Source organism: Mustela putorius, unplaced genomic scaffold (genome assembly GCF_011764305.1).
Source record: "Mustela putorius furo isolate JIRA1106 unplaced genomic scaffold, ASM1176430v1.1 tig00000083_pilon_pilon_pilon, whole genome shotgun sequence".
NCBI lineage: Eukaryota > Metazoa > Chordata > Mammalia > Carnivora > Mustelidae > Mustela > Mustela putorius.
In genome coordinates this window covers 22472933-22487805 of record NW_025421273.1, presented here as the reverse complement: position 1 = coordinate 22487805, position 14873 = coordinate 22472933, and the positions used below count along the sequence as shown (strand labels likewise).

General features: G+C 48.4%; 1 protein-coding gene across 15 annotated transcripts in view; it reads left to right on the top strand.

Annotated features, from left to right (window-relative positions):
* The window catches only part of PROM1 (prominin 1), a 134675-nt gene that overhangs the window by 21436 nt on the left and 98366 nt on the right, over nucleotides 1-14873 (top strand). For 6 of the 15 annotated variants that reach the window (XM_045075820.1, XM_045075819.1, XM_045075818.1 and 3 more), the window contains 2 exons: nucleotides 3178-3316; nucleotides 9205-9654. The exons of 1 other annotated variant lie outside the window; for it this stretch is intronic. In XM_045075820.1, coding sequence (XP_044931755.1) covers nucleotides 9435-9654 — 220 coding nt within the window. In that variant the 5' untranslated portion in view covers nucleotides 3178-3316; nucleotides 9205-9434. Of the gene's footprint in view, nucleotides 1-1940; nucleotides 2051-2403; nucleotides 2511-3177; nucleotides 3317-9204; nucleotides 9655-14873 lie in introns of those variants that run through there. 8 more of the 15 variants (XM_045075844.1, XM_045075840.1, XM_045075850.1 and 5 more) reach the window with 4 other exon arrangements.

The window sequence follows — 14873 nt, the reverse complement described above, 5'->3', positions numbered from 1 at the left end:
TCCAGTCCCTGAGCCAGGCTATTGGATTTATGGACATGTGAAGCCCATGGGGGTTACAGGACTTACCAGGGACCACACTGGCAGTTAGTGACAGCATTTGAATGAATCTCCCTGCTCTCCCTAAGATGTTGGGCTGCCTCGTATTTAGATTTCATTTGGGCAGGAAAAATGAGGAGCGATTTCAGAAAGGAGACCTAAGTTTTGCACCTGATGACTAAGTGGATATATAGGAATAATATTACATCCTCCAGTCGCATGTAACAGATGACAGAGGAATTCAGTTGTGCTAGATAGCAGGACTGTAGCATTAGAACTCCAAGCTGAATTGAACAAAATAAATCATTAAGTCCTATGTTGCTGTCTGCCTAAGGCTGCTTAGAACAGATCTTAATATTGCATTCTGTTTATTATCCACTCATTCACTTATTGAACACCTCCAATGGTCCACATAGAGTTGGTGATGGAGGGAGGGAGGCATATGAAAATGGATAAAAACAGTTGAAGCATTCGGTGCCTACAGGAAGACAGATGGCCAATCATTTCAATGTGATGCTGGAGTGCCACACGACATTGTCAATCAGGGGGTGCAGGATAGAGGGTTTTATGTTATCTCTCGGTACTCTGGTGTGCTTGGGCAATAATGGGCTCTGGAGCCAGATCTGGGTTCAAATTCAGCACTTTGCTTACTACCTCTGGGACCTCAGGCAAAAGACTGAACATGTTTTTAGCCTTATCTTTAAGATGGAGATCATATGCTGTCTTTGTTGCTAAGATAACACAAAATCATGCACTTAAAGCTCTGGGCATAGTGCCTCATTCAGAGGAAGCATTCACTGAGTGTTAGTGCTCACTCCTACTACTGTTGTCATTGTTATTTTTATTATTATTACTAACAGTTAACAGGAGCCCTGGGAGGCATAACTGTCTTTACTTTGCAGACAAAAAAAACGGGCTCAAGGAAGCTAAGGAGCCAAAGTCACAGTGATAAAAAGGGATAGGGTCAACATCTGATGCAAGTTGACTTGACTGCTATTAGGAGGGAAGGAGTACCCTCTCCAGAGTCCTCAGACGGCTGCCTTGGAGAAGTGCTGGGGACCTCTGCCAGTGCAGAAGCAGAGGTCCCTGACCAGCAGGGGCTTCAGGGTGGAAACATCAGGCCTGATTATACAACCACCTAAATTTGCGGTGCCTCTAGTGCCCTTTTCAGAAGTTTCCTGACCTGGCATTTATTGTCCTAGAAGTAGGCACATACAAGATCAATTTAAACTTTAAACAATGCTCCTTCCAGCACAGGTTTTATGCTAGATTCTGGGGTTAGTGAAGAACCTTGTTGGAAATTGTCCTGTCCAACAGTCCAACCCATCCACCTGTCCATCCATCCCTCCGCATCACAAACGTGAACCGCCAACCGAGTGCTAGACGCCATCCTGGCAGTGCTCTTCTGTAAGTCTCACGTTTTCCACAGACAGTATTCTCCATTCAAGACTGGAAGTGGTGAGCCAGGCACAAGGGGCATACTGGTGAATGCAGTTAGGTTAGGAGACAGAGTGAGTACTTATGGATGGTTTCCACCGTCTCAGCTTGGCAGCTTGGCAGAGAGGTGAAGATGGGATGACAGGGGACTCTCGGCCCACATCTGAACCAAATAATTAAAGCGCGTTGTGCTCCGGTCTACAGTGGATGCCTGTACCTATACGTGGGGGCAAGGACTGATTTCTGTAAGTTTTACAGCTCCGGCAACGAGCATCGTGATTGGTACATAATATACAAAGGAACCAAATTATTTGGGTTTGGTTTTGTTTGGGTGAATTAGAAAAGAATAAGTCATTTGGGACCCGGCAATAGAAGCTCTAAAGCAGCTGGCGGGGGGGGGGGGGGGGGTGTCACGAAAGCCTGTCTGGGTTGGAACCAGCGAGAGGAGGAGTTTTTAGAAGGGGAATGGCATTCCAAGTAGAGAGCTCTCCTAGGTGAGGGAGACGCGGGTGCTGTAAGAAGGGCGTGCTGGGTGAGCCGGACTCCCGCCTCAGGAAATACATGCAGCCCAGGCCAGGTGGGTACCTCCGGGCCGGGAAGCTGCCTCGCGGGTCCAGTCGGGAGCGCATCCAGAACCCCCGGCTTAGCTTTCTTTAAAATACAGACCGAGTGCTGGGCAGGCACCTGGCCGCGCGCTCAGCTCTCCGGCTGGGGGTGAGTTGACTTAAGTAGCATTGCCATTCCGGAGGCTCCGTTTGCAAGTCCCCGCCCGGGAGCAGGGGAGGCCGCAACAGGTCCCCGCGGGCACCCCGGGCGGGCCTCGCTCGGGCCTCCAGGGCCGGCGCCTTTCCCGGCCCGGCGCGTCCCGCGGGGCTGGACCGCCCGCGGGGCTGCAGGGCCGCCTCTCTGGAAGCCGTCCCGGTGGTCCCCGAAGCGGCTCATAAATCATTCATGAGCCGGACGAGTTGGGCGAACGCCGTTGCAAGGGGAGGGCGGGCGGCAGCGGGGCCCGAAACTGGAGCTGGACCCGGCGCGCGGTGAGTAGAGGCGTCCTCATCCCGGAGCCTGGGGGCGTCAGCGGAGGCTGCGGGGGCCTGAGCAGAAGGCTGGGGGCGACAAATCGGGAACGGAGGGGCTCGCTCAGTGCCGCTCTCCTCCCAGCCCTCCGCGCCCCGTCCCCTGGCCCCGGGGCAGGTAGTACGAGCCCTGAGAGCTGCCTGGGAGCCGGGGGACTGCAAAGTGGGCGAGGTGGTCCGGGCGCCCCGCCAGCGGGAGTTCCAGGCAGAGCGCGGACGCGCGCAAACTTTGCCGGCTGCCTGGTGTCTCCGCAGTGGGTCTTTTTTCCAGCCACAAGAGGGGAATCGGTGGCTGTGGCTCGCCAGGTACCAGGACACAAGCAAGCGGGACCGGGACCCCCGAAGCCGCGGGCTCACTCTCTGAGAGGGGGAGACTCGTCAGGGGCTTGAGAACTGTTCTGCGAGGAGGGGAGTGCTAGGGGTGCCCTGAGGGCACGAGTCACTGAGCCTCCCCTGCCAGGGATGTAAAGGGGTCACCTCTCCCTGGTTTTCCAAACGGAGTACGCGGTGCAATAGACCATAGCAGGAGGGGGGTCCGGGGGGAGCCACTGGAGGCAGTGTCCCCACGTCTATAGGAGAGCGCACGCATCCCTGGTTTGACGCAGCCCCCACCCCCTTGTGTGCACAGTTAGGGGACCTACGGTAATTGCCGGGTGGAGAGCTGAGTGCCCTGGACGCACCTCGCCAGTTCGGCGCCGTCTGGGACAACAAAGGGAAGCGTGGACAGAGGAAGAAGCTTCGAGGTGCGGGAGAGGCGGGGGCCCAAGGTCAGTTTCCCTGAAAGCCCGTTCCGAGACGGGGAGGGGATTCGAGGGGGTGGCACACCGCTCCGGTTCCCCCTCTCCCTGGCGACCCCGATGCAGCCTCCGGGGGCTGTGGCGGGGATCCCGCGCGGCCGTACGGGGCAGCCAAGTTACTCCGGCAACCCCCTCCCCCAGGCGGCGGCGGATTCCTCGAGTCTCCTCGCTTCCCGCGCCCGCCCAGCCGCCCATTCTTTTGTGTCCCGCAGCCCGGGAGAGCCTCCTGCCGAGGAGGGGGAGAGGGCAGGAAGGAGCCCGGCCTGGCGGTGGGTGGGAGGGAAAGGCTGAGGAAAGCCGGCGCCCCAAGCTTCCTGCAGCAACAGGTTGAGCCTTAACCCCAGGCGGCTGCTGACCTCTCTCCCGCCCAAGCTCTGATCCAGAAAGGTTTTCCACGGTGCCTGTGGGCAGCGGCTGACCTTCGTTAAAACACACAGGTGAATGATGGGAGGGGGTGGGGGGGTCGTCCTTGAACGCCCCACTGGAGACTCAAACATCTGCCATTGTATGCTGGGTTGAACCTTACCCGGCTGCTGGGTTTTTTTTTGTGGCTCAAAAACGAGTATGGGAATCGCTGTGGATTCACACTGTGTGTGAAGTTACTACTTTTTCTTTCTTCCTTTTTTTTGTGAGTGTCCTCTGGAGCTGTTCTGTCAAGGTGAGCCCAGGGCCATGGTGGAGCATGGAGGACTGATGCTGGCAGTGGCAGGCTGTTCAGGCCCTTTATTGACGGCCAGCTGGCTGCCTGGTGCTGTATCTACTCCTGTCTAACCCTCCAGCCTTATTTAAAACCCCACTTCACAGACAAGCGCAGGAAAGCAGGGAGAATATAAGCCACTGCTCAAGTCACTGGACAAATGAGTGGAACAGGAGACTCCTGCCCTGTCTCAAACGTGTGGCCTCTTGTCACTTCAGCAACGTTCTTTAGTTTCGTTTTGCTTCCTTGATATGTCCCCATAATTTTTTTTAATGAACTTCCTTATGATTTCCATATGGGACTATTCTGTGCATTCCAGCGCAGTAAACAAGTGCATCAAAGGACAGGTCAAAGGAATAAGACTTTAAACCAAGTATTATTTTATTGGCATTGTTTAAAATATGAAGGATAAAGGTTTTGCAGGGGACCAAGAGCTATCTCAGATTTGTTAAGGGTCAGGATGGTTTGTTACAAATGATAGAAGCCAACTCTGGGTAATTTTAGCAGAAAAAGGCCTGGGTATTAGGTAGTGACAGGAAGACTGGCCAGCTAGGCTCAGGAGCTCATGCAGGACATACAACAGGACCCTCAACTGGTGTGTGGCCACGGCTGCCACCGCAAGACTCTGGCTATGGCTGCTGGCACTGTGCCATCACTGCTAGACTGAGTTAGAGACTGCCTCTGATTGAGTGTGCCCCTCAATGACAAGCCGAGGAATAGGCATCTGCTTGGTGGGTTTGAGGCACCCCCCAGACCACAGTTTGGGCACCTTGGCTGTCCTCACAATAAAAACAGGAGTTCTGCCTACAAGACTCACAAAGGTAGGCTCAGAAGTTGAGCAGTCCATTCCCCCACCCCCGAAATCGCAGCTGACAAACATTCAATACAAAGATCCTTCTGAAAGAAGGAGAAATGAAGCTAGATGGTCACCATATTTGCTTTCAAACTGTGGAAGTGCCATTTTCTGGAATCAAGCTCAGAATCATGTGAAGTATTTGCTCAAAATTCACATTCTCGGGCCACCTTCCAAGCTTGAATTCAACGCATTTGGAATGGAAACCAGGAACCGGTACCCCATAAGTCAGAAAAATGGTGAGATCGCCTTTATTGATTAGTCTGGTGCCTGTGTGAGGAGTAGCCCCTGAGGAAGCAGTTCCCAAAGCCCTGCAAAGTTGGGGGTCCCAGCAGAAGGCATGGCCCCAGAATGGTAGACCAGTAGCTCTGCCATGGGCAAAGCCAGTAAAGATACAGTCTGCTGCCTATATCGTGGGAATAGCTACAAACACTCCAACATCTCCCTTCCAGAGGCTTGGAATAAATGTTCCAAGCTAATAAATGTTCCATACAATTTTGAAATGGGTAGAAAGGATTATTTCAGGTCAGTTCTCTCTCTACCCCTCACTGTTTGATTTCAGCAACCCTTTATCAAGTGCCTACTATGTGCCTGGCTCTGGCGGGCACAGAGATGAGCAAGTCAGAGACCATTCCACAGCAGCTGGGATCGATCAGTTTAATGCACTATAAGAAGGGCATTTGGGGCAGTCTTCCTTGCATCTGTTGTCTTGCAGTTGCATTTGAGAAACCAAAGATGTCTTTGCAAAGTGGCCTGAATAAGCTAGGTGAGTGAGTACTCAGGGCCAGTGCTGGTTCTCAAACTTCAGTTGTCTTGAGAATCAATCACCTGGGAAGAGTGTTAAAAATGCAGATTAATGGGCCCGGTCCCCAGAAATTACGTCTGATAACCAGCATTTTAAATAAATATGCATTGGGGCGCCTGGGTGGCTCAGTGGGTTAAGCCGCTGCCTTCGGCTCAGGTCATGATCTCAGGGTCCTGGGATCGAGTCCCGCATCTGCTCAGCAGGGAGCCTGCTTCCTCCTCTCTCTCTCTGCCTGCCTCTCTGCCTACTTGTGATCTCTCTCTGTCAAATAAATAAATAAAATCTTAAAATAAATAAATAAATAAATAAATATGCATTTTATGCCAATGCAGCTCCTGGTCCTAGAGAACTGGCTTGTGTTTTATGCTGGCAGTCCCAGGAGCTGCCCCAGCTGCTCTTGCTACCCAGTGAGGTTAACAGGTGAGGTTCCACAACCTCTCTTCTGCCTTGACTTGTATTATCTAGTGTTTCCTAAGTAGTGAGATTTTAGTATTAACATTTACTTCTAAATGTGAGAGGGACCGACACTTTGGAGCAAGAAGTGAAGAAATCTGGACACGTAGCTCTAGGTGCTGCCTAGCTTAATTGGCACTTCCAGCTTCGCAGCAGTGAGTGGGGCTGCATTTCACTTGGGATTTGCCTTCCCCTGCTTTTTCCCAGAGAGAGTTTGAAACTGTTTATTCATAGCTCTTCACAGGCCTCTTGCCATCTCTCTCCTGCTGTGCTTCTCCTCATCCCTGGCTGAGGTGTGGTGGCATTACCAGGAAGTTAGCCTTTCTTAGCAGCTGAGCCTTTAATCCTTCCAGCTGCTGTGCTCCCTGCCTGTGCTTTAGCAGGAAACAAGATGAGAGCATGTAATGTGTGTGTATGTGTTGTATTTTATATATATGAGTGTGTGTGTTGTACGTATATATGTTTTGCATATGTGTGGAGTGTGTCAGTGTGTGTGGTATGTATATGTGTGGTGTGTATACATGCAGTGTATCAGTGTGTAGTGTATATGTCTGATAGTGTGTGTTATATGTATGTTTGTTGTGTTTTGTGTGGTGTATGTATGTGTAGTGTGTATGGTGTATGTTAATGTGTTGGTGTATATGTGGTGTGTGCTAGTGTGTGTGATGTGTGCTTGGTGAGTGCTAGTGTGTGTGGTGTGTGCTAGGGTGTTTAGCGTGTGTGGCATGTGCCAGTGTGTGTATGTGTGGTATGTGTATGTGTGGTGTGTGGTGTATGTGTTAATGTGGGTGGTGTGTGTATGTGTGGTGTGAATACGTATGGAGTGTGTTAGTGTGTGTGGCATGTGTTAATGTGTGTGATGTGTATATGTGTGGTGTATGCTAGTGTGTGTGGTGTATGTATGTATAGTGTGTGTGTTGTGTGTATGGTGTGTGTACATGTGGTGTACGATTGTGTGTTGTGTGTTAGTGTGTGTGTTGTGTGTGGTGTGTATACATGTGGTGTATGATAGTGTGTGTGGTGTGTGTATTTGTGGGGTGTGTGTGGTGTGTATTAGTGTGTGTGGTGTGGTGTGGGATTTGCCTTCCCCTGCTAGTGTGTGTGGTGTGTGTAGTGTGCATGTGCATGCCTGCCTGCCTGTCTAATGCCAGTCAGTAGTCCTAGTCCTGAATAACACAGCCACCCTCACCTTTCATCTCCCTCTCCTGCCCTGTGCAGCCCCGGAGACTCCCAGACAGTGGCTTTGTAAAGGCTAGCTGGCTTTGTTTCTTTCTCATTTGTCCTCTCTGGAAACTATTTGAAGATGGAGCAGAGCAGGCCTCTGTTTGACTGCACACAGGGGTGACTTCTGACCAGAACCAGTGAAAGGCTAGAGCATTCCAGAGCCCAAGCGGGGGGGGGGGGTGCTGCAGCAGCCAAGCCTGGAAGGGAGAATGCCCTTTGGAAACAGTTACCAGGGTCCTGGTGTATCCATGGTGTGATGGAGAGCTGACAGGAAGGTGATTCAGGGTTAACAAGGTTGGCACTGAGAGCTGTAAATGCTCTGAGAAGCCCATGATTAGATGTGGAGAGCTTAGGGTCATTCTTTTGGGAGTTCTGTGCAGAAGTAACCGGGGTAGGACAAGACTTAGAAGATGAGGCAATATCCAGGGGATTAAATATGAATTAACATCTTCACTCAAACAGCTCATGCATTTGCACCTTTCATCTGAAACTTTCTACAGCTTGGTAGAATACAAGTTGTAGGCCCTCTGGCCCCTTGTGCAATGTGTCACTTTCTTGAAGACCCTTTCCCCCATTGCACAGTGGGTTTTAGGAGCACCCTGCCCTTATTTTGGAAAGTTACTAAGTGTGTAACTCATGTACACACTTAGTGCTCCTGACCCCAGAATAGAATAGGTGCAGAGCATCCCAGTTCCTCTCTGATGTTGCATTCTGATGCACCTAGTTCTACGCAGTAGCATAAGCAAATCAGTCATTTTGGCTTTTTCAGTTTTACACTGAGGGGTACTTAACCCCAACTCTGCCCTGTCTTGTGTTCAGTTCTGGGGCTAGAAACGCAAGTGGACAGGGCCTACTTTGGAGGCCCTCTGGGTCTCTTGCCTTAGCTATACACTGGCTTGGTAGCTGCTTCTCACATTCCTGTTTCTTCCTCCCAGGAAGGGTGGTGGGGACCTGTGTCTCATCCCTGGGACCTGTAATTCCATGGTAGTTACTGCCCTGTCTCTCATCCCTGGGACCTGTAATTCCCAGGTAGTTACTTGGGGGCAAAGGTTCCTTTCAGGATTACCTGGTGGACATGTTAGAAAGGTAAATTCCAGTGTAACCTAGCCTTAGACAGCTTGGTTCTGCCCCTGAGGTCTTAGTTTGGGTTGGGGATGAGGTGGAGAGGCAGATCTCTGAAATAAGGTCAGTGAGCAAATGAGTAGAAGAAAAAGCAGATAAGATGTGTCTCCAGAAAGCAGGGACACCTGCACCAATCTGGAGAAAAAATAAGCCTCTGGTCTATGGCTGGGGCCTCTGAAGGCCTGCGTGGAGCCCCAGAGAGACGACTCTGTAGGAACGGTGTGGGTGTGCTGGTGTCTTGCAGGGGCTCTGAAGGAAAACTCCGGGGTTTGAATTGTAACACACACACCCCCCCGCCCCGTTAATCATCCCTGACCCTGGGGCAAGTCCCCGAAGTCCTCTGTGGAGAGCTTTCCTCATCTGTAAATGGTATAATGCCTTCAACAGGGTCCCGCTGGCCCAGCACGTACAGCAGTGTTGGGTACATAGTAAGTGCTCAGTAAGTCTCTCTTCCTAAGGCCGAACAGCCTTCTCTGCAGCATAGAGTGTTTCTGGAACCCATCAAGGTCTGCGTTATGCATCTGGACCCTGGGGTGGGGCCTTCTGGCTTTTGTGCCCCTGTAGCTCTAAGCAGTCTCTGTTTTTGCCTCCCACGCAGCGGATTAGGCAGATGCGCTACCTCTAAGCTGTGCCGCCTCCTCTCTGGAGGTTCCTGGGGCAGACAGGCTGCGTGTGCACTGAGTGCTGCCTTTCTTTCCCACCAGGGATGGTGCCTTGAGCCCACGGACCCGGACCCGGATCCACAAAAAGATTCTCAGACGGCCTTTGCTGCATGCCAGCCCGGCCAGGGAAGAGAGTGGACTCCGCACACCCAGCACTTGCTGCCGAGCCTCTTTGGAGCAGGAACACACACTCCTGTCTCATCCTAGGCTTCCAGAACCTCTGAGACCGGAGGCCCCCATCTCTACCTCATGCGTGCAGGATCTGGCTAGCCATGGCTCTCCTCCTCAGCTACCTGCTGCTGCTGGAGCTGTTCTGGGATACCTCTGCCCTGGGGCCATTGTCATCCGCAAAGGGTTCTGATGGTTTGGAATTTGAATTGCCGACCACGAACTATGAGACCAAAGACTCTTACAAAGCTGGGCCCATTGGTGTTCTCTTTAAAATGGTGCATGTCTTCCTCCACGTGGTGCAGCCCAATTCTTTCCCTGAAGGTAAGTGCCCATGGGGGGGGGGGCAGTTTGTCTCCAAACACACTCACATGGGCACGCAGAATACTGTTTGTCAATCATGATACAGTAAATATATATTATATTCAGTATTTTATTTATATATGGAGTATTTTAAAACATAACATTTAAAGTGATTGGGTTGCACAGGAGCAGAAAGTATTGAGACAGAAGTTAGGAACACTTGTGCCAGGTTAAATAGGTTGTTAATGAATGTGATTATAAGAAATGAATTCAAACAATGTTGCTCTGCTGGTTTTCCAATTCTTGATCTTTTTTCCCCCTCCGTCTTTTTTTTTTTTCTTTCTCTCTTTCTTTCTTTCTTTTTTTTTTTTCCTGGTGAGAGCAATGAATTACTCTCAAGTGCAAACCAAAGGTAAAAATTAGGGTTAAAAATAAATTTTCTCAGGTGAGTTAATAATTACCTCTGGTAGCTAGGCCAGCACTTACAGACTGACCCCCTCCTTGACCTACCACAAAGTACAATTTCACATTGCTGAGGCCAATGACTGTCCTGACCTGCCATGTTTACCTGGCTAACTCTTCGCTTCAGTTCTAAGACTTGAAGTGTAAGGAAAGGAGGGATGGTCTCTTGTCAGAACTTTAATGGCATGGTTCCTTACCCTTCATGAGTATTGTTGTTTGTCCTACTCCCTGTACTGGGAAGTCTGCGGGCGTGGGTTTTCAGGAACGAGATTATGAAAATTTAAATGGTCTGTGGGAAGTATCTGCTATTAGGGTTTGGCAGTCTAAATTTTTATTGACTTCATGTTAGACTTATTCTAGGATTGTTCTTTAAACTATGAAAATTTGAATGCTATTATTGATTACTACAATATACAAATGATAAAATTTGTAGTAATCCTTATCATCTTCTTTAGCTGGTCAGCTGTTGTTCATAAGAGGATTATATGTCAGTGTGTGTGTATATGTGTGTGTGTGAGAGAGAGAGAGAGACAGGGAGACAGAAAGAGAGAGAGAGAGAAGGTATTTAGTGAGCTTTAACACTTGTTTATATTATAGGCAGTTTATAGATTTTCATTATGATACATTTATATTAAAATTTTCTTACATTTTTATTTCAGATTAAGACATTGAAACAGTTTGAAGTGTAGTTCTCCATTTTTTTTATTAGTTTAAGTTTCAGTGTAATGAAACAAATCACTCTGAGCCCTGTTGCCATTGAAGAGAACCTGAACAAATACTACGTACTGTTTATGTCCCTGCTTGAAAGACTAAATTTGGAAATCCAAAAGACAGAAGTAGAAAATAGTTCATTTATTAATGTGGGATACAAGCTCACTATTCTCGATAGGTACCTCTTCCTTTATTTGTAGACTTGGTGTAAATATTATTGAATAATCAAATACCTCATGTTTTTAGTTTTAGTTTCTTTGGAGTTTTTTAATGCAAAAGGAATAGAATTCGGTTGTTTTATATGAATTTGTAACAGCGTCTTCAAAAAGACTGTGAAGCATCCATGTGTCATTAAGGCACATCATGTAATTAGTTACCCTATAATCTCTTTCCATATGTTGCTTTATTTTGCTTCCTCTAGGTTTCAGAGAAAGGTTTCCTCACCCTTGTTTTACAAAGGAAAGCCATATTTTTAGAAGTTTGCATTCAAATTATAAGGTCAGAGGTATCCTATATCCAACACCTTCTCAGGTTTTGAACTCTGGCGTCATTATTAGTCTAGAAGGAGCCAGTCTGAAGAATTTAAATCCTGCTGTAATCTGAGGGTGTTAGTCCTGCTTGTCCCTTGACCTTCATCAATACTTACTTCTTTGGAAAAAGAAATTCCCAAAAGTCTCAATAGTATACCAGAGCAGAGCTGCATTACCCCTTGGAGGAGGGGGTCGGGGATTGGGTTTCTTAAAGAATATAATATTGAATTATTCTTTAAGATCTTGGAGTGTTGGATTTTTTTTTCCCCACCATCCCATTTTTTAAATTGTTTCATCCAGTTGCTAGATATCATAATGGTCTCAGATTCCCTTATAGGTACTTTACCCCATAAAGGGCATGTAGCAGACATGGTTTTTCCTACTGGGCCAGTGCGTTTCATGAATGCCAGATCATAAGCAGACATCTTCATAACCGAAGATGTAAAAACAACAACAATGAGAGAGTACAGGAGTGAGAGAGAGAGAGAGAGAGAGAGAAATGGAATCCTACTCATTAGCTTAACTAACTTAATACATTAACCTTGAAGTCATTCAGATGACTTCATGGCAAGTCCTCTACAAAGTAACATATTCAAGGTATATACTTTCATTTGAAAGGGTAGAGAGTTTTGAATCCAGGGTCCCGGTCCAGTGCAGGAGTGAACGAGAAAGGGAGGACCCTCGATCCTGACCTCCCTTTTCTCATGCTATTGGACTGGGAAGTTTTCCACTTTGCATCCCGTGTCTGAGCCAAAAATATAAAGGATTTTGCATTTGTAACTCTCTAAAGTGAAGCCCGTCGTGTATCCTTATAAATCCAAGATGGAATGGTCTTGTTTAGCTGGGAGTTTACACAAAAGTCTATTTACCTTCCTGCGCAGAGGAAAAGATCAGGTTAGATCAGACCAGAAAGACAGGTAACTATACAGCACAGTAGAACATGCTTGAGAACCTGGTGTGGGTATTTCATAAACACCTGCCCCTGGTCTGAAGCTGCAAGAGTCCCCTGCTTAGTCTCTCTGAGGAGAGAACGATGGCTTACATTCAGGAGGAGCTGCTTGTCCATTCATTCAACTTAAAACCGGTGATGATGACAGGATGACTGGAGGAGTTGAGAGAGGGGTGTTCCTGGCGCAGGGAACCGGATGCCCTAGGGAGTGGATGAGAGAGTGATTCAGGGTGGACCCATGAGGTGGGTATTTATGGAATAAATCTGTTAAGGGTCAGACCCTGACTGATAAGCTGGCAAATTTTGTAGAGGGAAGGAAGCTAAGGCAGCATAAGCAAAAATGTCATTCATTTGGCCATCATTTATTGAGAGCGCCTGATTTTCTGTGGTTTACCTGGTCGGGGCTGGGAGCCAAGGCAGAAGGGGAATTGGGTTTTGGAAAAAGAATCTGATAGCAGCTGGTGGGAGGGGTCTTAGGGAGGTAGAGTGTTCTGCAGTGGTCCAGAGGGAGATAATAACGGGCTAACTCAGCACAAGGCAAAGGTAATGGGGGAAACAGAGGCAGGATCAATTTCATGGCTTTCATTTCAAAGGACTTTGATTCAAATCCTAACTCTTGCCTATTACCTGCTGGGTGATCTTGGCCAAGTTAATTTTCAGAGCCTCTGCTCTCATAGATGTAATATGACTATAATTATAACTCATTTTGTAGCTTTTATCTGTGAGGCTTAAATGAGATGATGTATGTAAAACCTGTGTTTAAAACCATGTCTGAAAAGCACAGATAAAAATCCTCAATAAGCGTAGCTGCTAGTAATATTATTATTTGAGAGGAAGAATTGACCAAATATGACACCAAGACTGGTGCCAAAAAGGGACATGAGAAAAAGATGTCTCTAAGAGGGAGGGATCACTGAAATACCCTTGCTGCTGCTCCATCAGGAATACTCCAGGAGTTACCATGGAAGAAGCCATTCCATTACTTTCGAAGTTCAGTGGGCTGTGTCTTCCCACAAGCCCCGCAGTCCCAGAACTGGTTCTAGAAGGCGGGGCTTGGGGGCAGGGCTAGTCTACCGCATGGTCTTTACTCCTCATCTGACAGACTCTCCTTCTTCTTCTTCTGTGTTCTTTCCCACTCTCCCTGGTATCTGCCGTAAGGCATTCTTAGCTCACTCGAATCCCCCAACAACTTTGGCAGGTAGATGATGGTGGTAAATGAAGTTCTTATTTCTATTTATTATACCCTCCTTCACAGACAGGAAAGCTAAGTCAGAACGAGAGAACATGTTCAAGGCACACAGCTAGGCAGGGGGAGTTTGAGAAACCTCTGTCTCCAGGATGAGTTATTTCTCAGCATACCTTGTGGCTCATTTCTTTCCCTTTTACTTTACCACAGTGCTTTCAAAATATCTACGGGTGGCTATAAAAAATGATAATTTTGCCCACTGAGAGTGTGTGTGATAGAAGATTATCTGGCGTGGATGGTCCACAGTGCCTTTTCAATTTCACGTGTCTTATGATGGATTTGGCATAAATCGTGACCCAGATCAGAGTTAGTCGAGTGGAGCCCCGCTTTTATTTTATTTTTATAGAAAGTCTCTAAAATTACTCTCTGCTCTGTTTGGGGCGTATTTTTAAATGAGATTTTTTTTTTTAAGGCTGATTGACCTGTTTCTGACAGCGTTCTGGGTTAATCTGATTTGGGTGGTGCCAGAGCTGGGCGAGCGGCAGGTGGGAGGAGGGAAGAGTGAAGCTTGTCCTCTGCTGAGTCTGAGATCTGGGTGGGATGTTGTAGTGAGTGGGAGTTCCCTCCCTTGCAGGTAACATAAACCTGTTAACTGAGAGAGTCAAAAAGGAGTTTATCATCATGACTCCCAGTTACCTCGTGGTGCCCAGCCACCAGGGACTGGTGAGACTGGGTCTCACTCCGGGGCCTCCTTGTCTTCCACCTTGGCTCCTTTCTGCACACAGTCCCTTTGCACCTCTGCCTTCCCGTCCCCCCTCCCTCTGGGCTCATCCACTCCTGCAGACCCTCCTGGCAGAGAACCAGGATATCCAGTGTTGCAGAACTCAAGCCTACTTCCTGGAGAATAGTTGGAGGGTTCTTCTCTTTTAAGTCCCAAACCCAAGTTCCAGTTCTGCCTCGGCCAGTCACCTACCACAGACCCACTGAGTAATGGTGGCCATGGTCACGTCTCGTGGGCCTGACCCTGGGAGCCATCACTGTCCCCACAGCACAGGTAGGGAGGTGCCTCCCAGGAAAGGGAATGATAAGGCGGACAGCTCATAGATGTGTCTTTGCCAATGTCCACTGGGAATCACGATGTTGTATCCAACACCTGTGTGTTCTTACTTAATTCAAACAAAGCCAGCATTGTCTCCTTTGGATCCCAACACTCATATTGGCAGTGGGCCTGGCCACAGATAAGGTCATTGAAGGAAAGTACTAATATCTAGTCATCCTTCCTCCCTGGTGTCACTCACTGTGCTGGGCAGCCTTCTCATCCTAATTTATGTACGAGCAAACAACTATCACGTAGCTGCTTTCGGGATTTGAACAGCTCAATAACTCTACAAGCTAGGTACCA